The 22,187-nt window shown below is 39.6% G+C and overlaps 5 protein-coding genes across 5 annotated transcripts; 4 read left to right on the forward strand and 1 right to left on the reverse strand.

Moving 5' to 3' along the window:
* Nucleotides 1-1,078: 1,078 nt before the first annotated feature.
* I206_106444 (uncharacterized protein) lies at nt 1,079-2,375 on the forward strand (the record flags this gene model as incomplete). The annotated part of the gene is made up of 3 exons (XM_019158942.1): nt 1,079-1,145; nt 1,218-1,674; nt 1,742-2,375. The coding sequence occupies 3 exons, from the start codon at nt 1,079-1,081 to the stop codon at nt 2,373-2,375; spliced, it is 1,158 nt and encodes a 385-aa protein (XP_019008080.1).
* Nucleotides 2,376-2,975: 600 nt separating this feature from the next.
* I206_106445 (uncharacterized protein) lies at nt 2,976-4,303 on the forward strand (the record flags this gene model as incomplete). Its single annotated transcript, XM_019158943.1, has 3 exons — nt 2,976-3,412; nt 3,692-3,902; nt 4,208-4,303. The coding sequence occupies 3 exons, from the start codon at nt 2,976-2,978 to the stop codon at nt 4,301-4,303; spliced, it is 744 nt and encodes a 247-aa protein (XP_019008081.1).
* Nucleotides 4,304-4,985: 682 nt separating this feature from the next.
* Nucleotides 4,986-6,238, reverse strand: I206_106446 (uncharacterized protein; the record flags this gene model as incomplete). The annotated part of the gene is made up of 7 exons (XM_019158944.2): nt 4,986-5,013; nt 5,114-5,230; nt 5,322-5,461; nt 5,586-5,667; nt 5,788-5,889; nt 5,981-6,060; nt 6,161-6,238. The coding sequence occupies 7 exons, from the start codon at nt 6,236-6,238 to the stop codon at nt 4,986-4,988; spliced, it is 627 nt and encodes a 208-aa protein (XP_019008082.2).
* A 754-nt stretch (nt 6,239-6,992) lies between these two features.
* On the forward strand, nt 6,993-13,737 carry I206_106447 (uncharacterized protein; the record flags this gene model as incomplete). The annotated part of the gene is made up of 27 exons (XM_070203319.1): nt 6,993-7,376; nt 7,456-7,716; nt 7,814-8,106; nt 8,174-8,258; nt 8,317-8,627; nt 8,690-8,934; nt 9,000-9,804; nt 9,871-9,928; nt 9,991-10,221; nt 10,282-10,546; nt 10,648-10,746; nt 10,803-10,859; nt 10,919-11,155; nt 11,217-11,286; nt 11,343-11,380; nt 11,440-11,499; nt 11,553-11,632; nt 11,709-11,792; nt 11,857-11,895; nt 11,956-11,972; nt 12,032-12,155; nt 12,217-12,231; nt 12,289-12,801; nt 12,870-12,897; nt 12,959-13,305; nt 13,361-13,543; nt 13,618-13,737. 27 exons carry the CDS (start codon nt 6,993-6,995, stop codon nt 13,735-13,737), a joined length of 5,049 nt encoding a protein of 1,682 aa, XP_070059420.1.
* A 6,582-nt stretch (nt 13,738-20,319) lies between these two features.
* On the forward strand, nt 20,320-22,158 carry I206_106448 (uncharacterized protein; the record flags this gene model as incomplete). Its single annotated transcript, XM_019158946.2, has 2 exons — nt 20,320-21,800; nt 21,903-22,158. The coding sequence occupies 2 exons, from the start codon at nt 20,320-20,322 to the stop codon at nt 22,156-22,158; spliced, it is 1,737 nt and encodes a 578-aa protein (XP_019008084.2).
* Nucleotides 22,159-22,187: the final 29 nt, after the last annotated feature.

Here is a 22,187-nt window from a genome sequence, read left to right on the forward strand (position 1 = left end):
GGTGTACGTTTCCTTCAATGTGCTGGAAAGTATTTTGGTCTAATTTGTATAAATATGTATAGAGAGGTCGAAAGGGTAGAAGAGGAGAAATAGAGAATTTGAGAAAGCTAACTAAGGTTTTAGGTATTTCCGTATTGACTTCGCCAATGAATGGATGTTCTCGTTTCCTTACTTGTTGGTCTAAATAAAATTCGATTAAAGGAAGTTCAAGCGGATTATTGGGAGAATTAGATGAAAGGATGTACGATTATCGTGAAAAAGATGGTTTCGATAGTCGTTTTATCGATTGATAAGCTATTTATGATTGTCCAGATTGGCGATGCGTTTTTCGGACTCCTTTTCTCCGACTGTTTGCTAAATCTATTTTAGGATGCTTATTGATTCCCTAATAACTAGGTCTATAAGAGCATCTCTAAAGTTAATGGGAATAGTAGAATTTTAAGGACTAAGTAATGGGAAAGTTGAAATGTGTTGAAGGGAGAGAGAGGGAGAGAGGTAGGTGTTGTAAGATATGTAAAGTGAATCTGAAAATATTCACGATTACGCTCAATTGATAACGATGGGCGAATACCGATTGATATCAGATGTTCACTCAATAAGGTTTGAGCGTTGTAAGGTCGGAACAATCTGATGACGACAGAATGATGACTGACGATATAAATTTAATGATATACTAGTAATATTAAAATGAAAATGTCGATGTTGAATGGGTAATATTTAATTTACCCATGTGTCACCGTATGTATGATACTAGTAGTAGTAGTAAAAGGGGGGATGACGGTTAATTCAGGGTAAATCAAATCAAATCAATTTCAATACGAATACTTAGTAGTAATGCGGATCATTACTGCGGTCTCTCATTGTCGGTGACCTCCACTTTTAATCGATCAATTCCATAACATCTTTCTATCCCAGGTTGACTTTTGAACTACTTTATTCGAGGAAATCAAGCTACATCTGTAAAACGCAAGGTATCTATTTATACGGATGAAATTGAAGATATCCACTCAAGAAGACAGATCAGAAGAGCTTACTACTATCGTCATAACAAGTCTGAGTGAATCACCTGCGATACAAGATGACAACGCCACTCAAGTCATATCTCGGCCGATCAATCGATCTACTCAGGCGAAATACAGCAAGGAGTAAGTGGAAGGTTTGTTAAATGCTACCTCTGAATGTTACCGGACTTGGCTTATACAACATATGTATCATAGTTGTTCAAAGTGAACCAACACCTAGAGCACATCCAACAACGATATTTTCTTTCGATTCCACGAATCCGCCGGTGGATAAGATTGATCAATTTGGCTTAGGATCAGATATAGAAGTTGGTGGTTTATCCACCTGTAGTTTATCCCTCATACCCTCGCTCGCTTCTTCTTCATCAAATGCTCATCCAAAGAATGAAACTGTAGAAGATGGAGAAGATAAAGAACAATATTCTCATATGTCATTCTACGGATATTTAAGTACGAAAATACCACAAGCTAAAATAGGTCAAATTAGAACTGGATATGCAGGATTTAGGAATACATCAAAACCTACCTTATTCGGACAAGACACTTGGGATTTAGAATTATATAGTCATTTAAAGATTGTAGTAGGATATAGAGGTTGGGAAGGATGGAGAAATAGATGGGTAGTTAATATAGGTATAGACGGAAGACCAAAGTGAGTTTAAAAGTGTTTTATCTGACATTTGGAAATTGGATTATCAACTGAAACATATTATCTACAGATCCGACGTTTTTCAACATCGTTTGGAATTACCTCCTTCCGATAATTCAACATCATCTAAAATCCCTCTTGATCCATTTAACTTCCAAACTAATCCACAATCATTTTCAACGCTTTATCTTCCATTATCATCTTTCGTTTTAATTAAAAAAGGAGTAATTTCACCATCTTCTATACCTTTACCTAAATCTTCAATACGTACAATAGGTTTTGCATTATTAGGAAGAGATAGAGGTGATGATGGACCTTCTAAACCTTCTCCCTTATTATCATCAGAAGGATCAAAAGGTATATTAGGTAATTTTAATCTTGGTGGATGGGGTAAATCAACTTTATCAAAAGAAGAAATTGAAAATGATCAAGAATTAAGATCACTTATTGAAAAAGATTCACCTAATCAAGTTTCAGAACCGATTAGAAGAAGTTCTGCTAGTTCACCTTCAACTGGAGGGTATCATAGAGTAGGAGCTACAGAGGCTAGTCCTTCAACAAATACTTCTGGAGAATCAACAAGTACTTTAAATTCAGTATCACAAGGTCAAGATGACAGAGAAGGATATTTTGAATTGGATATTAAAAGTGTCGAAGCTGTAAAGTGGGATCCTGAGATGGATGGAATAGAAGGCGAGGCTTAGGTAGTAGGTAATGAGAGATATTGATAGTAAGAATTTATGCATACGAGAGAAGAATTATGTGATTGGACTGTTAGAACCCTCTTTTTTTGGTTCAAATTAATACTTTATTCCTCTGCTTAACATTGTTTTCCTGCTATCCGAATATATATGTATTAACTGAAATTACCGCAGATTACAACATGGTAAGTCTATTAAGAAATAATTTGTGTACGGGTATCAGGGTAAACTTTGTTTTTAAATACGTAATATATTCCAAGATAAAACGCCACTAAGTTACTACTTTTAGAGTAAAGTACTATCTATGGTGGGTAACTTGTAACTTGTAACTGGGTTGTGACAAGAAGAACCCTCCACCCCTTATTCAACAATCAAATCTAGAATCTTATTATGAGTAGTACTCGTATTAAGCAAAGAAGGATCTTCTTCTTCTAATAATTATAGCGCGTAGATTACTTTAAAAATACAAAACATCTTTTAACATTGTCATTCTTTTTTAACTTTGTTCACACAATTATCAATCTTATACATATTATTCTTACTCCTCTTTATTTCACTTTAAAAACGAAAAGGATATTCTTAGAAACAATTGATTGACGCGTCATGTCAACAATACCACTTTCAAATACAATAATTAATTCTTCTACTTCTACTTCATCATCATCAACAATAGGTCATTCAAGAAATGCATCAACATATATAAGTGCAGAAGCAGGTAAACCTACATCATCAACATCAATATCAACATCAACATCAAATTTAGAACCTAATAGAAATTTAATTCAAAGATCACCTTCTCCTTCACCTACAAAATCAACTTTTAATTTTAATAATAATACTAACAATAATAATGGATCTATAAATATTGAAAAATCTTTATCAAATCAACAATTTGAACAACAAATAAATTCAGGAGTAGGAGTAGGAGTAGGAGGATGGAAAGTTAAATTAACTCCTAAAAGAATTGGAAAAGCTATTGGAGCAAGATTTATGAAAGCTGTTAAAAGAGGTAATTTACCTTTTTTATTAGTTTTTTTTAGGTGAGTTTTAAAAAGGGTTTTTCTTTTTTTTTTTTTTTTTTTTTTTTTTCTTTTTTTTCTATTTGACAATGAAAGTATTATTGGTTTTTGCTTTTTCAATTTAAATTGGAATTAGTGAATTATTGAATTAAGAATATATCAAATAAAAATGGTATTTAGAATCTTTAAAAAAATGTACCGAAATTCGAAAATGTTTTTTGTTTTAAAAAAAATAACAACTATCAATTGAAATCAAAAGATTTAAAATTATAATACTGATACTTATTTGATTTATCTTAGTTGTACAATAGTTTTTTTCTCTGCATTAGCAGGAGTAGGATATCATGAACCAACTATAGATCTTACAATACCTACAACATCTGTTGAAACTACAAATCCTGAATTTAGAGTTGGTGGACCTGTTTTTGATGATCATAAAGGTCTTGAAAGGAAAATTGCAGAACAAAGAGCATTAGAAGAAAGTTGGGCAAAAAAGAAGAGACCTAAGGATGTGAGTTTTATACTTTTTGTCGATTTTTGCTTTGCTTTGCTTTGTGAAAAGATGGATTGTATATCCTGCTATGAATGATAATTTCCAATAAGAGGGAGGAGTGAGAAAATGGAAAGAAGGTTTGTAAGTTGAGGCAAATGTGCTTCAAGTAAACGGATCTTCTAGAATAAAAAAAATATAGCTTGAAGGGATATTTGGTTGAATTGAGATTACTTTGCTATTTTAAGGGCTTGAAAACATTCCTAAACACTATGGAAGATGAAAATAACGAATTCATTGATGCTGATATTTTTTAAATCGGTTAGGGAGCATGGATGCGTAAACAAAGAGATGATAAAGCAATAAGAAGAAAACCAAATACAATTATTAGTTCAAATTCTCAAGAAACAATTGCAAGTTGAATTTAACTGGAAGGGAAGTTTATAGAAAGTACATCAATTCATTAATTATTTTAAAATAATAATAAAAGTTCCACAATAAAGAAATGAAACTTTTTAAAATTTCTTTAAATGTTGAAAATTAGGGATAGGGAATTTATATTGATTTTTCAATAGCAATAATTGCGATTAAAAGAATTGATAGAAAGTAAAGTTGTGAATACATAGGTTTTAGAATTTTTGGGTATATTCTTTTTGGAATTATAGATTATGGTCATACGCATATATACAATTATATAGAGTTTTTTCAATTGGGGTTTTTTCATTATTATCACTATGATATCTTGCATATATATCTTCTCTATAAATAACATCAAGATTTGCATAAAAAGCGAAAAGCGAAAAGCTTTGGTGAATAGCATAATGAGTAATACTGATTCAACTCAATTCATAGCTTTCTATGATCGGTAATTTGAAACTTCATCAACTATAAATATAGTATGTGACAATTAATTCATACATATATATATATACTTATAAATAGTATATCTATATCCCATAAAGAAACGATAATTTACGATTAACCTAAAATTATCGCTCAAAATTGTAATTTACCTCGCTTGAGTAATTATGCTTTACCCTCAATAACAATTTACATTCATTTTGATTTTGGATTTTTTTCTAAAATAATCTGAAAATCTGAAATTTACATGCAAATTCGATAAGTGATATACCTATAAAACAATAATCAATAATCAATAATCAATTTTCAACTTTCAGTAATATTTTTCTTTTATTTGCTATTCGAATGAATGAATTTTGTCTTTAACTAACCTTCCTGCAGTTTCTGAAGCTCTTTCAATTCTCATAACTTGTCCTCTTTTCATACCATAATATCTAGCAACTGGATCAGTTATCATTATACGTGGTAATTGAGTTTCTTTAAGACGACTATATAAAATTAAGTAAATTAAAATGATTAAATCAATATATTTATACTATAATACCCATTATTTTATAATACAAATTCCTAAATACTCACTATCGTTTAATTAATTGATCTTTTTCATCTTTTCTCATTATTTGATGTTTTGGAACTAAAAAATGTCTTGTTATATTAACTAATAAATCTGATTCTTGAAAATCTTCTAAATGATATTCAGATGCTAATTCTTGTAATGTCTATATATTGATATTTTAAAATGTTTTAAATCAGTAAAAATATCCATTAAAATTTCAATTTGCCCAATAAATTTGACTAAATGTCAAAAGTAGATTTAAAAAAATGGAGAAATAATAAATTCACCTTCTTTGCTGCTGGAGACATTTTTTCTGACCAAATTATTATTCCTCTTTTTGCACCTATTTTATCCATTGATGTTATAAATCTAAAAGAAAAAGTAAATATTCATAATAAAATCAACTCAAACATCCTCGAAAAAGATTTTTATTTCTTTGGTAACAAGAAATGATAGATCATGTGAAGAATTAAATAATTATAAACTTACGTTTTCATTGCTGCTTTACTAACATTTTTTTCTGCACAAAAATAAACATAAAGAGTTCCTTCATCTTCAGCATGTTTTACAGAAAAACTCATTGGTCCACGACTACGTTTTTTTATAATCAATAATCAGCTTTCAAAATATTTAAAAAAGACCAAAAATTATTTGTGATATGAGGAAATGAAACCCGACTTACTCTACTGATCCTGTTGCTCCGAAATCATTTTTAAATTGATCAAATGATACATCAACTTCATAATCTGCTACCAAGTAACCCTATATTTCGTTAAGATCTTTATTAGCCTTACTCAAATGATATCTAAGAAACATTCTCTGATGAGAATGTTCAATAATTAAAATGTTTATTCTAACATACCCTATCTCGTACCATCTCATGAACTGTTCTTGAAACTCTCCATAATCTAGCTAATTCTCTATCTGATTCGTGAGACATGGTGGTTGAATAATTTGAAGACTAGGATTTCGAAGCTGAGAATGAGTTGGTATAGTCGAGAGTATCAAATCTTGGATTAGTGGTGATATATTATGGTAGTGTGTAAATGCGATTTTTTGAATGCGTTTATACGATGTCTGATGTTCGAAGATTGTCAAAATAAATCAAATGGTCGGTTAATCAGAATAACATGACTTTTACTGATGATTTCAAAGGTTTTTTGTTTAGGCGTGCTATCTTTACGCTTTACGCCGTATGAATTTTAGGCGGCAATATTAATTGTATTTTGTAGTCGCGTGGGCGCGTTTGGTGCCCCATACACTGTCGCTCAACCGGATGGTATGTACTCATATGTATGTATGGTCTATAATTAGATGATCGAGTATGCTTATCTTTGTTGATAGCATACATGCAGACACATCTTGTGATCTCCTTTCTGTCGTTTGTTTGTTTGTTTGTTTGTTTGTTCAGTGGTCCAGTCAAACTGGTTGGTGAATCAAAGACGCTATTTTCAAAAGCGTTTCGCCGCATTTCTTGACCGTATAATTTGTATTTGGAAGGTTGAGTGATATTTTTAGTTTAGTTGTCTAATTGGACAAGTTTATCTACTTTAACGCATTGTTCACCAATATCCTCAAATGATCAATGGAATAAGAAAATATTCATAATGGTAATTGATTCAGTAAGCTTTCTTCCATTCCCTTTTTCTTTCTCATTCATTCTTACTGAATTCCTCAAAAAGTCTAATAAAAGGATGAACGCTGAAGCCAACTTTCAGGCATTCTCTCCACTCATCATCTCCTCAATACGAACAATCTCTTCTCTCTCCATTCTAATACTCGTATTCATCGTATCCCTTCCTCCTTTCAAGCCGATCCGACGATTCTTTCATTCGTTGTTATCAGATCTTGTACCTCTCGAATCCTTAGTTCCTCCTGAACCTCCCACAGAACGACAGCGTCATGAAGCAATCAAGCGGAGACCCGCCATATGGAAACAAATCATCTTATCGCTTATCAGTATCGCTGAGATAGGGGTATGGACAGGTATAACTGGCTGGCAGATAATGGGACTTGCCCACAGAGATGGTCATAAGGTTACGGATATCTTACTATCTGCAGGAATGATTGTAGTATGGGTGAGTCGAACAGCTGGGCTCAAAAGGGCAAACAATCATGATACGTGAAGCTGATTCAAGGCTTGGTGAAAATTTTTAGCTTTATTTCTTACTACAATTCACCATAAGACCATTATACACCCCTTCATATACTACCATTTTGATACTCTCTATCCTTCTTGTATTATCGGTACTTTCCTTAGGAAATGCGTGGTATCTCAAAACTATCAACAACGAATTTCCCTCCTGGGCGACTAAGACTAGGAACGGACTTGAGATCGGTGATATTGCTGGTATATCGATCATTCTAATAGTTTTATTTGGTCTAAAAATAACGTCTCCAGAGGTCCTTTCCAGATTGGTGAGTTCCTGACTCCGTTCTTGGCATATTCTGCACCAAATAAGATAGATCAATTAGTCGACCTGAGTTTTTAGGCTGAATTTGTATGTTACTGTAGCCTGAAGTTTCTCTGGACGACGACGTTACCCTTTATTCCTGGTTATCGTTTAACTGGGTAAACGAGTTCATAGCATTTGGAGCTTCAAAGGAATTAGATCCTGAAGATTTACCAAAACTTTCACTCAAACAACAAACAGCTATTGTTTTTGATCGTTTCAACCAGCTGAAGACTAGCTCTTTACTGAAACAGATCTTCTTGGCGAACAAGCTGGACTTAGGATCAGACGCTGCATTGACCCTTTTGGCGGTTGTCTTCAATTATGCGGGTCCTTATTTCCTGAAGAAAATCTTGTAAGTCGTCTGACTTTCTCTCGCCGGACGTGTGGCTGGAATTGAATCGATTGTCCATACCCCTCAGAGATGGAATCGATAACAAATCGGCACGAGCTATGTCTCAAGCCTACATCTTCGCTTTCTTAGCTTTCTTAGCTTCAACTCTCAAGGTAGGTCAGCGTCAAAGGAATTGACTCTCCAAGATGAGCTGATGTTTAAGTATATTAGGCGTTGGTCGACCTCTTGCATTTGTGGCACGGACGAAGGGCGGCACTCCGTATCAAGGCCGAACTAACCGCTGCTATCTTTGATAAAGCGCTTAGGAGAAAAGATGCCTCCGGTATAGTCACAACCAAAGAGGATGAAGAGAAGGAGGCCAAAGAAGGTGGCAAAGCCGAGAAAAAGAGTAACGCCGATAGCGGAAAGGTTGTCAACTTGATGGCTGGCGATACCAACCGAATCGGCAACACAGTCAGCGGAGGATACTTTATCTATGGGGCTCCTTTCGAGATCATCGTTGCATCTGTCTTCCTTTACAAGTTAGTTGAAGATTCCGGATTTTTTGAGATTGCAACTGACAACACTGATAACGATCTGTCAGTATTCTAGGCTGGTCCGCTTTCGCAGGTGTGGTGGTCCTTGTAGTAGCTACCCCGCTAAATTCATTCGTCTCCAAACGGAGTATAGCGATCACCCAGGACTTGCTCAAAGCTAGAGATAAGAGAATTGGCGTAATGAACGAGCTTATCGGTGCTATCCAGTTCATTAAATTTTTCGCTTGGATAGAACAATGGAAGAACCGAGCTGCGGAAGCCAGAGCTAAGGAGATGAAACAGATGGTCAGGTGTAAGTGACCGCCCGCATGTAATTCAGCCTGATAGTCTTGGTCTAACCAACGTATCAATTCGCAGCCTTGATCAACGGAATATGGTTCTCGCTTCTCTGGTCACTTGCTCCAATCTTCGTCACCTTGGTCTCCTTCTTCTGCTACATCGTCATCGCAAAGAGAGAGTTGACAGTCTCCGTTGCGTTTACTGCCATTTCCCTCTTCTCCATGTTGAGGATGCCTTTAAACGTTATTCCGACTTTCGCGGTTATCCTCTTGCAAGCTCACGTATCGGTTAAGAGAATCGAAGATTTCCTAGCCGAAGATGAGGTTCCAGATTGGGTATCTTCGCTGAAGAGATCAGTCGATCCTAAAGATGCATCGCCAAATGAGATTGGATTTGCAAATGCAAGCTTCAGATGGAACACCGGCAAACAATCTGAGCAAAACGCCAGTGCATCAACAGAAGCAGCTAAGAAGCCCAAAACAATAGTCGAGCCTCCTTCACCATCACAAAGTACCAGCACGACTGCCGTTGACTCCTCCTCCTCACCCCAAGACGACCGTAATGAAGACGGAGAAGAGAGCTTCTTCACTTTAACAGATTTGAACGTTTCTTTCCCTGTTGGAAAACTGACGATCATCACTGGACCTACCGGATCGGGAAAAACGGCTATTCTTACTGCTTTGTTAGGAGAAATGGAATTGCTCAATGGAAAATCTTATTTGCCTAAAAATACTACTCAAATCAATTCAGATGGGCTACGAAATTCGATTGCATATGCTGCTCAAACACCATGGTTACAACAAAAGAGTATCAAGGATAATATTTTGTTCGGAGAAGCATTTGACGAGGCTAGGTATGAGATGGTGCTGGATGCTTGTGCTCTGTAAATTACCCTCGCTTATATAAGACTCTGAAACCCCGATGCTAATGCTGATGCGCTGGAATTCAGAAACCCTGATCTAGATATGTTAGAAGATGGTGATCAAACCGAGATTGGCGCTAAGGGTGTAGGTTGCGTTCAAGCTGACTCGTGGGAGAATAGTGAGCTAACGCGTTGGCGTGTATTCAGGTCTCTCTGAGGTATGTTTCGAGATTAGGGATGTTTGTGGAAGCCTGGACTGACCAACGATCGCTTCATTGCAGTGGTGGACAAAAAGCACGTGTCGCTCTTGCTCGAGCAGTATACTCTTACACTCAACATGTCCTCCTCGACGATCCTCTCGCGGCGGTCGATTCCCATACCGCTAAGCATCTGACGGATAAATGCCTCAATGGCTCAATATTGAAGAATCGAACGATTGTAAGCTACCTGCACACATCTGACACTGAAGCACCCAAATAACTCCAATCATGTTTACAGATACTGGTCTCTCACCACGTTGAATTGTTACTTCCTTCATCAGACTACCTCGTTCGAATACTAGACGGACGAATTGACGCTCAAGGTACACCCGATGAATTGCGTTCGGCCGGTGAACTTGACGGACTTGTAGCTCTTGAAGAAGCTGAGGTGACTAAATCTGAAGCTATTGTTGCGAAAGAGGAAGTTGAGGAAGAAGTTGAGGTGGTCGATAGTGCTGAAAAGAAGGTCAAGAAAAAAGGTCCGGGCAAGAAGCTAATACAAGGTATGTGGCCCCTTCAACCGAATGTATTGTCCCACTCCAGAGAAATCATCTTACTATGGCATAATTTATGAAGATTTGCTAATCTCGTTGTGATTATACAGACGAAGAAAGGGCTGTTGGAAATGTCAAATGGGAGACGTATAAGCTATATATTGTTGCCGCTACATATGTCACCTGGGTTTGGACATTGCTTGTGCTCCGTGGGTGCAATTCATGACAGTCGTTGTGTATCCAGCTAATAGTTGTATCACAACAGTCTTGAATCAAGGTCTGACTGTCGGCGAACGTTGGTGGCTGAAAGTATGGGGAGAAGGTAAGCTTTCCTAACAGAAGGGAGCGTATCGGAGCAAGCTAACGATCAAAATGACGCAGCTTACAATACTCAATTCACGTCCCACACTACCTTGTTCGCCGTCTTCAGGCCAGCTATAGTGGACCACGCTCAGCATTATCACCACACTGATCTTCATCAACACGTCTTACATCATACGAGCAGCGCTATGGTTTCTAATATGACTGTCGGTGCTACCGCAATAAAAGGTCTCAGGTCTTATTTTCCACCTGCCCAAACGAATCCCGGCTTCTACCTTAGTGTCTATACCGGTATCGGTGAGTTGATCAACGGAGAAGATTAAGAACCTAATGTGTAAGCTGATGAAAATAATTTTAGTCCTTGGAGCCGCTCTCTTCGGCGTGGGGTCAAGTGCCGTCGGTTCTTGGAGTTCTTATAGAGCTGCCATGTGAGTCAAATTATACATCGGAGCTGCTTCGGCTGATCCCGTTTCTTTATTGCTAGTCATCTACACGACCGACTGCTTGAGCGGGTAATGCGATGTAAGTCAGCTGGACGCTGTCGCTGAGATGGACCATCGATACTGATCTCCGCTGTGCAGCGACCGTTAGATTCTTCAGTGTTACGCCTGTTGGTCGGATTATTAACAGGTTCTCTCGAGGTGCGTTGGCTTACGGAATAGGTTTAATGCATGCTGATTATTTGATTGACTAGATGTCGAAACTATCGATTCGTCCTTGAATGGCGCTTTGAGAACGGTCATTATTTACATAGCCAGTTTGATAGGTGCAATCGTGGGTGTCCAGCAATCTCTTTCCGTGAATGTGGTTATACAAATATTAGTGTGGCTGACAGTGATGCATCAAACAGGTTGTAGTCGCCGCAATTGTACCATGGTTCCTTCTCCCAGCAGCTATAATCAGTTACCTCTATTATCAGTATTCGATTGTTTACGTGAGTGACTCAAGCTTACGACTCCTGTCTGGATCGATGAGCTAAGCGGGATTTGATAAAACAGTTGAGAGTGGGAAGAAGCTTAAGAAGGCTGGAAGCTACCGTAAGCTTGTTAATGCACCCTGAATATCGCTTGGAGCTGACTTATGGGTTTTATGCATAGCTGAAATCTCCTATCTTGTAAGTTTGGAACTCGGCAGCCTTGTTCGTGCGGGTACGATCAACTCACAATGACATAGCTCTGGCTTCGCTGAACTCCTCGATGGTGTCATTTCCGTCCGAGCCTTCTCGGTTGAAGCAAGATTCATGACCCAGCTGTGTGAGCAGGTGGACAAAACGCATCAAGCTTACTACTACTACTGGGTGAGTGTCTGAGAGTGCTGTGCTGGAAATGTGCTGACGGGTGGTTTTCCATGTGATGTAGATGATGAACAGATGGGTAAGTTAGGTCAAAGAGTGTAACGTATCTCACTACACCTGCTGACTTTCGTCACAGCTTCTGATCCGATTCGACGTACTCGGAGCAATTTCGGTTTTCTTGACCACCTTATTCGCTTTGAGTGGCGCCGTACCGGCAGGTTCAGCTGGTATGGCGATAGTATCGGCTCAATCATTCGTATTGGCTTGTTATTGGGTTTCGAGATTTTGGGGTCAATTGGAAATGGACTTCAATTCTGTAGAGCGAGTCCAAGAATACTTATCGTTACCTCAAGAACCACCTGCCGTCATTCCTCGCAATCGACCTCCAGCATATTGGCCATCTACAAACGCTAGTACCAAAGACCAATTTTTGAGCGTAAGAGAACTTGAAATCAAGTATGCTCCAGATTTACCTTCTGTCTTCAAAGGATCCTTCGACATAAGAGCCGGAGAAAAAATTGGTTTGATTGGTAGAACGGGAAGTGGGAAATCTACACTTGCTATGAGTTTACTTAGATTCGCGGAACCGTATGGAGGTAGTATTTGGCTGGACGGAATTGACATTACCAAAATAGGAGTTGACGATTTAGTGAGTGGTCTATATGGCCTGGATTGATGGATTTCACTGTGGAGTGCTGATTGCTTCCACGTTCATAGCGTTCTCGAATAACGTACATTCCGCAAGGTCAGCTGAGAAATATGTCGAAATTTTTGTAAATCAAGCTGAACTGACTGTATATTCATAGATGCCGTGTTATTTTCTGGCACGGTCCGAGAAAATCTCGACCCCTTCAATGAACATACAGATGAAGAACTGCTCGATGCCCTGTCCCGAGTCAACTTGGGACCTGCGGATACACCTCCATCAAGCAGAGTTCCTTCTCGTGTACCTTCATCGAAGAGACTCGCCGCACTTGCTGCAGAAGATGCGAAACGATTGGCCTCGCCAGCGCCTTCTGGATCCACTGGATTGGGAGGCAAATCAATCATTACGCTCACTACGGAAGTTTCTGCAGGAGGAAGCAATTTCTCTCAGGGTCAACGTCAATTGGTCGCTATGGCTAGAGCACTATTGAGGAAGAGTAATCTTATCGTGAGTCTTCTTCCTCGATACTTGGCCTTATGCTAATACATCTTCCGACTACTAGATTATGGATGAAGCTACCGCATCGGTAGATTTCGCCACAGATGAAGCTATTCAAGCTGCAATTCGATCAGAATTCAAATCATCTACTCTTCTCACTATCGCACATAGATTATCTTCCGTAATTGATTACGATAGATTATTAGTACTTTCAGATGGTAGAGTAGCCGAATTCGATACGCCTATTGTGAGTCAATCTTAAATTGGGATCCGTTCTTAGCAATCTACGAACACGGCTAAACCCCAATGTGAATTTTGCAGAATCTCCTTCGAAAAGATGATTCGCTCTTCAAGTCATTATGTGAGAAATCGGGCAAATATAAAGATTTGTACAAAGCTGCGGAAAAGAAAGAGAAGGATGATGGAGAAAAAGATGATTGATTGGCATCTTTCACATCTGGCTGTGCTGGTCGTCAGATCGATCGATGGGTGGAATGAAGTGAAGAAGCATGGACATGATGCTCTGCATATATATATTTCGTAGTCTTGATGCGTTATAGATTGGCTATACTGCCTACATGCACCAAATAGCATGCTGCGTAGATCTTGAACTCCATGAGATCACAGAGGACATTCATAACCCATCTTCGTTCTCCTTGAAATTGGCCCGTTGACAATTCTCCCAACGATGCTTCCTAGATATGCAGGCTCAGATTGTATATCATCGACTCCTCATACCTTCTTCATGATATTATCATTCCCTTGATTTTCCATGACGTTGATATTCATAACCTTATATAGCAACGATACAGAGGTAGTTCGAAAGGTGGCACTTTTTAGCCAAATGAAAGGAGGAGTACGTACTCTTTTTCCCTTATCTTCCTTTTAAGATTCTAACGATTTTTGCAAGTTCCTATAAAGCTCAAATCTTTCGTATTTATTCAACTTTGCATAATTTATGTATCATGGGTGGAGAGATGGCATTGGACAAAAGGATGGTGCTGTGAAGGAGTTGGATCTATGCGGTGTAAAGTAAAATCCATTGAGCAATATAATTCCGCTATAATGGTAGAACGGAAAAAGGAGGGGTCGGGAAGATGATTATCATTGCGAATGTATATCCTACACTCCACTGAACAGTGAATCATATGCTGAACCATTGAATATACCTAAGTAAAAGGGTACTCACTTAGGGATTTCCCAAGTTATCCCGCTTTTATCTTCAATTGCTTAGATACTATTCCATCCGCCGATAAGCTTATGATTTGATGATCGATCGTATTATAGGGTTTGTAGTCACGCTTAACAATATTCCGTGGATTTCACTCAAGATTAACTGGGCCGTAAATCTAAAATAGACTCCATGAGAGAATAAAAGCTGTTTCTCTATATCATTCCGATTAGGTTGCTGAAAACGTGGAGGTAAGGCATATCAAGCATAGACTGTCCAAGTCCTTCTATTATTGGTTATTGTCTGGAAGATTAGAGAAACAAGCAGCAGATCATTGGCTGATCTGATTCACAAGTAAGAAGCATGCATGATAATTGTAAGACAAAGACAAGCCAGTTAGACTCATGTCTAATTTCATTGGAGGAATCTAAACTTCAGGTAACGGAGCGATATTGTATTTGTGCACCGAGTGCGATAGCTTATGTAGTTCATATGATTGAAACGCAAGTAGGAAACCCCTATTGCGCAATTCGTAACTATTACATACACCTTGAGATCCCCTTCCGGCATTTCCAACCGTCTTTTCTTGCCTGTCTTACACGGTATTGTCTGACCAAATCTGTTATCCGCTGTTTGAAGCTTTTATCGCCTCGTCCTGTCCATTTGCCAACAGGAAGGCGGCTGACAGGGTAACAATTGTATACCAATGGATGCTTCTCTAGAGTCAAAGAAAGTTACAATATGGAAATGTAAACCGCTGCCGACAGGACAGGGCAAGGAATTCGCCACTTTGTTGCGGTCAGACCAACTTTGAGAAATAGGGTCATACCCAATTTGCTTTCGGAATTCCTCCCCGTCGTCGCTTATACGGAGAAACTGCATTAACCCCATGAACAGGGTACCCAATCAGCTCACGCTCCTCCATACACGTAATCAATGACCCCTACTAATTTTTCTGCTCGTACATATGGCGTCACGAATTACGAAGAAAACAAGTAAGGCGGATCGGCATTTCCTCTAGCTTGGGATGATTCTGGAATGAGTAGCGATATGAAGGTAAACATATATTCATCAAGAGTACATTACTTTCGAGTTTTCCCGAGCCGAATAGAAGGAAAGCCTCTAAGGCTGATCACATGTTGGAGGCGTGAGAGCAAAAGAAAATAGATCGGAGAAAGAGAAGCAACGAGACGATCGCTACTAACGGGTCAGTTCGCTTAATTGGGGAAATAAGCTTGATCTACGTCTTTCTGGCTTGTATCGGTGATAATTATGTAAACGATTGCACCTTAGAACCCCTAGAACCAATGTATTTAAAGCCTTAGCCTTCGATTTCCTGCGGAGCTCAAATGAACGCTAATTCAAGCCACAATATGAAATTAGGAGCAGAGGTTCCGTTTACTGATAACGCTGATCATAACCACTTCATTCTGTTGTTGAAGCATTGATTTCACGGGTACTGATTCGATGAACTGGCTTAGATGCTCCTTACTATTTGATCAATTTTCGCAAATATCATTCGACACTATTTGCCCTACCTTTCTGTAAAGATTGTAGGAGTTAACCTGTTTCACGTGAACGGAATGACGACTACTACATAACTTTATTAAGGAAAACGCCATTAAGAAGAAAAAGGAATAACGCCAAGTCTCTTTCCCTGTAGATCATTTATTTAGAGTCTGTTTTATCCGTTATTTATTTATTTGTAAACCCCGGTCAAAACCCCTAAAATATAAATCAAAATCCCGAGTTTTGCGATTCCCGATTCAGATCGGATTAATTACGTTACATGTATTGAGATCGCCTATCGTCAACGCCAGCGTTTAATTTCAGGAATGTTTACCCTATTTATCTATATCAGGGCAAAAGTTTGACCATATGCTCAAAGAAATACATCATGTCGATCAGCTGTTCATACGTTATTCAGACCAACCTCCACTCGTCATATGTTGAGTATTTCATTACCCAATGACAACTGCATGCACGGCCAATTGTTTCTCGTCGTCCAACAGATTAAGGGGTTTTCAGGGAAGTCATTAACTCTCCTTCGAGAGAGCACACTATGCCAGCCTCGATGAGCAACGGGTTTGTGTATCTAACAGTAAAATGCTAAATGTAGCCGGCTTCGAGGTACACTGTTCCGCTATCCGTATAGCAAGGAGGGAAGGATGCTTCTCGGTCTTGAGCATTTATGCCGCGAAACAACGAATCTGTCTCAGATTTGGTCTAGTTCGGTACATCATTACCTTCTCATGCCGCCTGATTCCATAGGACGTTGACGACAAGCTTTCAGCCCGAGATAGCATGTCATGTACAAATAGGATGGTGAAGTTGGGCACGAAGGGTAAAACCTCGATCATAATCAGACACTCAGGGACGAAGAGATCTGCCGAAAGAATCAATAGAAAAAAGGTTCAAGCCCGTGACTAAATTTTCTTTCAAATCTTGCTCAAAGTCCACGCCATAAATAGAAACGAAGATCCGCTCGTCGTAAGCTCATCCCGAGATACCAGCAGATGGATCCTTTACGTCAGATAGATCTCCTGGGTCTTCCTGCTTTCGAGACATATCCGCAAATTACCGTTCGATTGCAAGCCAATCATTTGCTTTATTTACCTATACATGATCCCCAGATGTGTTAGTCGGGCCAATGGCCAGGAGGGTAAAAAAGAAGGGACAAAAGTAGAACGAAGAATCCAGATCAACCCTGTCAAAGCTACTTCGCCGATCTCGATTTAGCTGGACATCTGATGGAAAACGTCTGGCCTTTTGAGCAAACAAGGGTTCCAACCGAACCTCTGATAGGGGGATCAAGAAACAGATGAATAACAACTGTCGGAAGACCAGATTCTTCGAAATAAGCGCCGAAGTAAATGTGACAATTCCTGACGGAGCTCCCAGTTGGGGGAAATAAGGGATAGAAAAGCGTAAAAAGTCTTTTGTAACCTAAAGGCTAATTCAGGAAAAAGAATGGAATCTGCAAGGGTTCTTACCCTTACTTTACCGTTGCCCGTGCGATCGGATATCCCAACATAAGGCCGGAAGGATGTAACGGAATCTTTTAAGACAACAGCGGGAAATAAGAGGACATGCTTATTGCTTTCGCGTTCCAGATAGCAATGGTGGCGTGTAACTTAAGATCAAGGTCGATCCTGAAGCAGAAGTGTGGAATATACAGAAGGAAAAACTATATACCGTAATAATGTATACAAGATCACTTTTCTGGGTTAAGCATATGGTATCGTTGTTATTGAATCACAAAATTGTCTTGGACCTTCGATGGCTTCGCGGCAAAATAGATATCAACGTAATTTAAGAGAACAATTGACCTTACCCCGTGCAAGATCACCGAAGTTATTACCCTTTTTACTTGCCGATTCTTTCTTCGGGTTACCTCCTTGAGAATCATGGAAAAATACACTAAAGTCTGATCAAAGGTGACGAACCCATAATAGAAAACATCTTGGAAATCAATCGTAATTATGGTAATTTATCATCAAACTTAAATCGCAAATTGACTTAAACTTCTTATAATTTCCGGAGTCCTTTTTTCCGTGTTTTCTTTGCTTTTGCTCTTTCTCCTCTTTATCTAGTGTCCACTCAAGAACCACTTTTATTATTTCCGACATACCTTCACTAGCGTGACTATTTATATTTCATCCGGGAGACAAATCGGGACCTGTTCTTTGATTCCTTTATTTCGCTATCAACTACCCTTCAGTGTCATCGCGCAATCCTTATATATATCTACAAAGCTCAAACGTACGCCTCTCAATTATATGTCTCTTATAGCTCATACTTCTAGGTTATGAAATCAACCACAGCCCATCTGGCAACAGAGAAATAAAAGATTGACCGGATTATCTTCTGTACACCGCTTCAGCAATCCATCCTCCTCTACGTGCGCCTTCGAGCACACTGGCAAGCTCATTCATCACGACGAAGACAGATCACGCGAAGCAAGAAGTACCTCGTAGAAGCATCAATTATCGCCAAACACCGTCTACTGAAAAGCTTAAAGTCTAAAATCGCTGGGCGATCTGAGCGTTATAAGATTCGTCATAATTGAGGCAAGAGTGTGGCTATTATTCATCGGAAGGGAATAGATTGTTCTGTGTGATCGTAATTTCGTCAACGGATCAGCAAACCACTCCTTGACAACACGCAACAACTACACCATCAAAGCAAGCGACCTCTTTCATTGCTCCAGGACGGCATTACGCTAGCATAAATATAATCAGATCAACACACAGACATCGTATTTTAAAGTTCCGCCGTATTTAGATCAAAAGTGGGGGTTTTGAAACACACAGACAGGGCATAACTTCGGTCTTAGTGTTCGAAGTGAGATACATTTAGATCTAAAAACTATAACACGAGGACGAAACATCAGCCGGGCCGTTGGAGTCGAAAGGAGGTGATCAGACTGATCGCAAATTTCCTGATAGACTTATTCACTGTTTACACTTTGCAACCAACCGGTCACAGAAGGAAGGAAAACTCAACTCCTACTTTCCATATTCACTCCATTCAACAGAAATCCCATTCGTCTCTGTCCCACTCTCCTTTCTTCATTCATTGATAAAGGAAATATTGCAATTGCCTGCCGCCGGGAGAAGCTTTGCTACTCAAATACCCTCCTTTAGTCTGGGATTAAATAGGCTTTGAGGGGCGACAGTATCACGCAGCACTGGAAAGGACGATCATCTAAAGTGAACTTCAAGGACCTAATCTTTCGTCCCGGCGCTCAAGCTTAGGATCACGATTGTCAAGGGATCAAGGAGCATCGACAAGAAAGGGAAGGATCAACTTCAGATACAGACGTCATATCTCATTCATCGGTTTAAAACAACCTTTGTTTGGCGCTTGTATACTATTTTCTTAGTCTTAGATCGACACGTCAATCATACCTCCGTCAAATTTTTTCTCTTCCTCTTTCGCTATTCTACCCATTAGAACTATCCTTTTTGTTCTGTCTATCGGTATACGCCGTCGTCGTCTCCCTGCCAGCGGATTATTGTGTAATCGAAGCAGAGCGGGAAGCCAACGTTTTCGAGGACCTGCTTTTTTTTTTGGAAGGATCCCGCCTTAGAAACACGACTTTTGGTCGAATCGGATAGTTCCGTGCAATACACCTGCCTACTCATCACACAAACCTGCTCACACGCTTTCAAAGGAGGTATCGACGCAAGATAAGTAAGGAATAAAGATCTGAGACGGAGAAAAGTCCATCAGACCCCTCATACGCCCTTCTTTAGGTTAGAGTCTCAGCCTTGTTTTTCAACCTTAGTAGACTTCATCAGACAATAGCACACAGCACATTTAGTTATATCGGATCTTGAAGAAAGACAATCGATTATTTTCGTATTGGTGGTTTTACATTGAGTAAGTCAGCTTCTTCTGTGCATCGAAAACAGACCGTTCTTAGGGGATGACATGCTGACGAGATAACTGTTCCTTGCTACTCCATTCTTGGTTGATCGGGTGCACAGTCAGGCGTTCGCCCTACTTTTGATCTTTGAATCATTCTCGGAAGACTTTACAAGTCCAGCTGATCGAGGTAATCATACCGCTTCCATACCGGTGACGAGAGGAATAAACGACCTATCGGCTCCTCCAAATATCTATATCGCACACATCAAATCAAGTCAAAGGCACTGGGGGCGTTATTTGATCTTACTTCCACATTCCATAACACAACTTCATCGCCTACTCAAACGCGTTTCATCATTATAAAAAAATATTTTGGCTACTCATCTCCCGTCGTACTTGAGATTTCGAGCTCATCAATAACGTATATAAGTCAAGCTCGAAACCGAAATTTTGATAACAACTTTACAAATCCATTTCACATGATTTCGCCTTTGGGTCCCACAACCTCCTCTCCTAGACCCATCGATATCTCCCCGCCTAGAAATTCTGATCATTCGATTGATCTGCGGAAAACCCATTACTACTCGCCTCCTGAAGAGAAGAGCATGACCGCGTCATTACCTATAAATATACCAAGAATGCAACCTTCAAATCCCTCGGAAATCCCATCCTCCTCCTCATCTATACCGATTCGAGAATCGTATGAACGACCACTTCATTCTTACTCATTTTCTACAAGAGAGCGGGAGAAGGAAGGAAGAGGTGAATCACCTTCATCTGGGAGATCACCTACAATTTCTCATTCGTATAATCGATCACATCCTTATCCTCGTAGAACATCATCTACCTCTCAACCTGAAAAGGAACGAGAAAGAGATAGAGATAGAGAAGGATTACCTAAAATCCGCTTACCACCACCTAGTTCTATTGCTTCCTTCAAGCTGTCCGACAGTAGCTCAAATCATCAACTTTCTCCCATAGAGAGAGACTTCCCTTCTTTGTCAACGAATCAACATGAGTCGTCTTGGCGAGGTACGATATCCGACAGGCCACAAATCCAACGAATACCTTCTAATGGCTCGACCGGTAAATCCGGAGGTGTTCACCTTCCACCATTACATTCAATATCTGGTTCACCCAAATTACCTCCGCCTTCGTTGGGAATGAACAGCTTATCATCCCATGGGGTGGACTCTGCTTCTGGTCCATCGGGTAGGAGTAGTCCAAGATTGTACCCGCCAAATGCGAGACCTGGTTATAGCCCTTACGATAGTCTTCACTCGCAGCGAAGATCGCCTAGTAATGGTCCGTCGAAACTTCGAGACCTCGAGCACGAGCGAGAACGTGATTACGTACAGCACCAGCACCAGCACCAGCACCAGCACCAGCACCAGCAACAGCAACAGCAACAGCAACAGCAACAGCAACAGCAACAGCAACAGCAACAGCAACAGCAACAGCAACAGCAACAGCAACAGCAACAGCAACAGCAGCAGCAGCAGCATCATCATCATCATCAACAACGACAAGAAGAAGAAATCGCAAGAGAACGACATCGTCAAAAGCAAGAAAGGTACCATGAACCTTCTAGAGAAGAGATCTACGATATGCATCGTAGGTCTTCAACCGTACCTATGCCAAATCACTCTTCTTCAGTTCTTCCGCGGCATCATTCTCAATACCATGCGCAATATCCTCAACAACACACCGCACACGGGTACGATATGCCATCACCACCTTTGCGAGCTTTGCCACCTTCTGCTATGCCCCCAATGGCTTATGGAGTTCCGTACGGTCAAAGAGGAGATGCCGGTTCAGCTAGGTCTCGAAGCCATTCTACTGCGTCTGGATTTGCAAGGCCCAACGGAATAGAAGGCGATGAGGTATCTGGAACAGTCGTTCCTACGCCTGGTCAATCTAGAAGATTGGCTCACTTGATGTCAGAGCAAAAGAGAAGAGAGTAAGTCCCAACGTCTGTTCCTTTTCTCTCTATTGATCTATGTAGAGTTGGACCATGCAAAATTCAGCACTGGAGCTGATCATTCGATATTTATGACTTTAGATCTATAAATTCAGGATTCCAAGCTTTGAGACAAGCATTACCATCTTCTTTGCCTACAGATTCTAAAGCTATCATACTTCGAAAAGCTGTCTCTCATATAGCCCATCTGGAACATATTATTAGACGATCAGGTATAACCTACAGCAATTCTCCCCCTGGGCAAATGGTTGATAATTGGTCGAATGAAGATAGTAGAGGTGAGATTGCAGATGACGATGATGGACCGAGTAGAGTCAAGTGGGAGGAAGACAGGTGAATAATTTGTATGGGAATACAAGCAGATGT

The sequence above is a fragment of the Kwoniella pini genome, chromosome 9 (assembly GCF_000512605.2).
Source record: "Kwoniella pini CBS 10737 chromosome 9, complete sequence".
NCBI lineage: Eukaryota > Fungi > Basidiomycota > Tremellomycetes > Tremellales > Cryptococcaceae > Kwoniella > Kwoniella pini.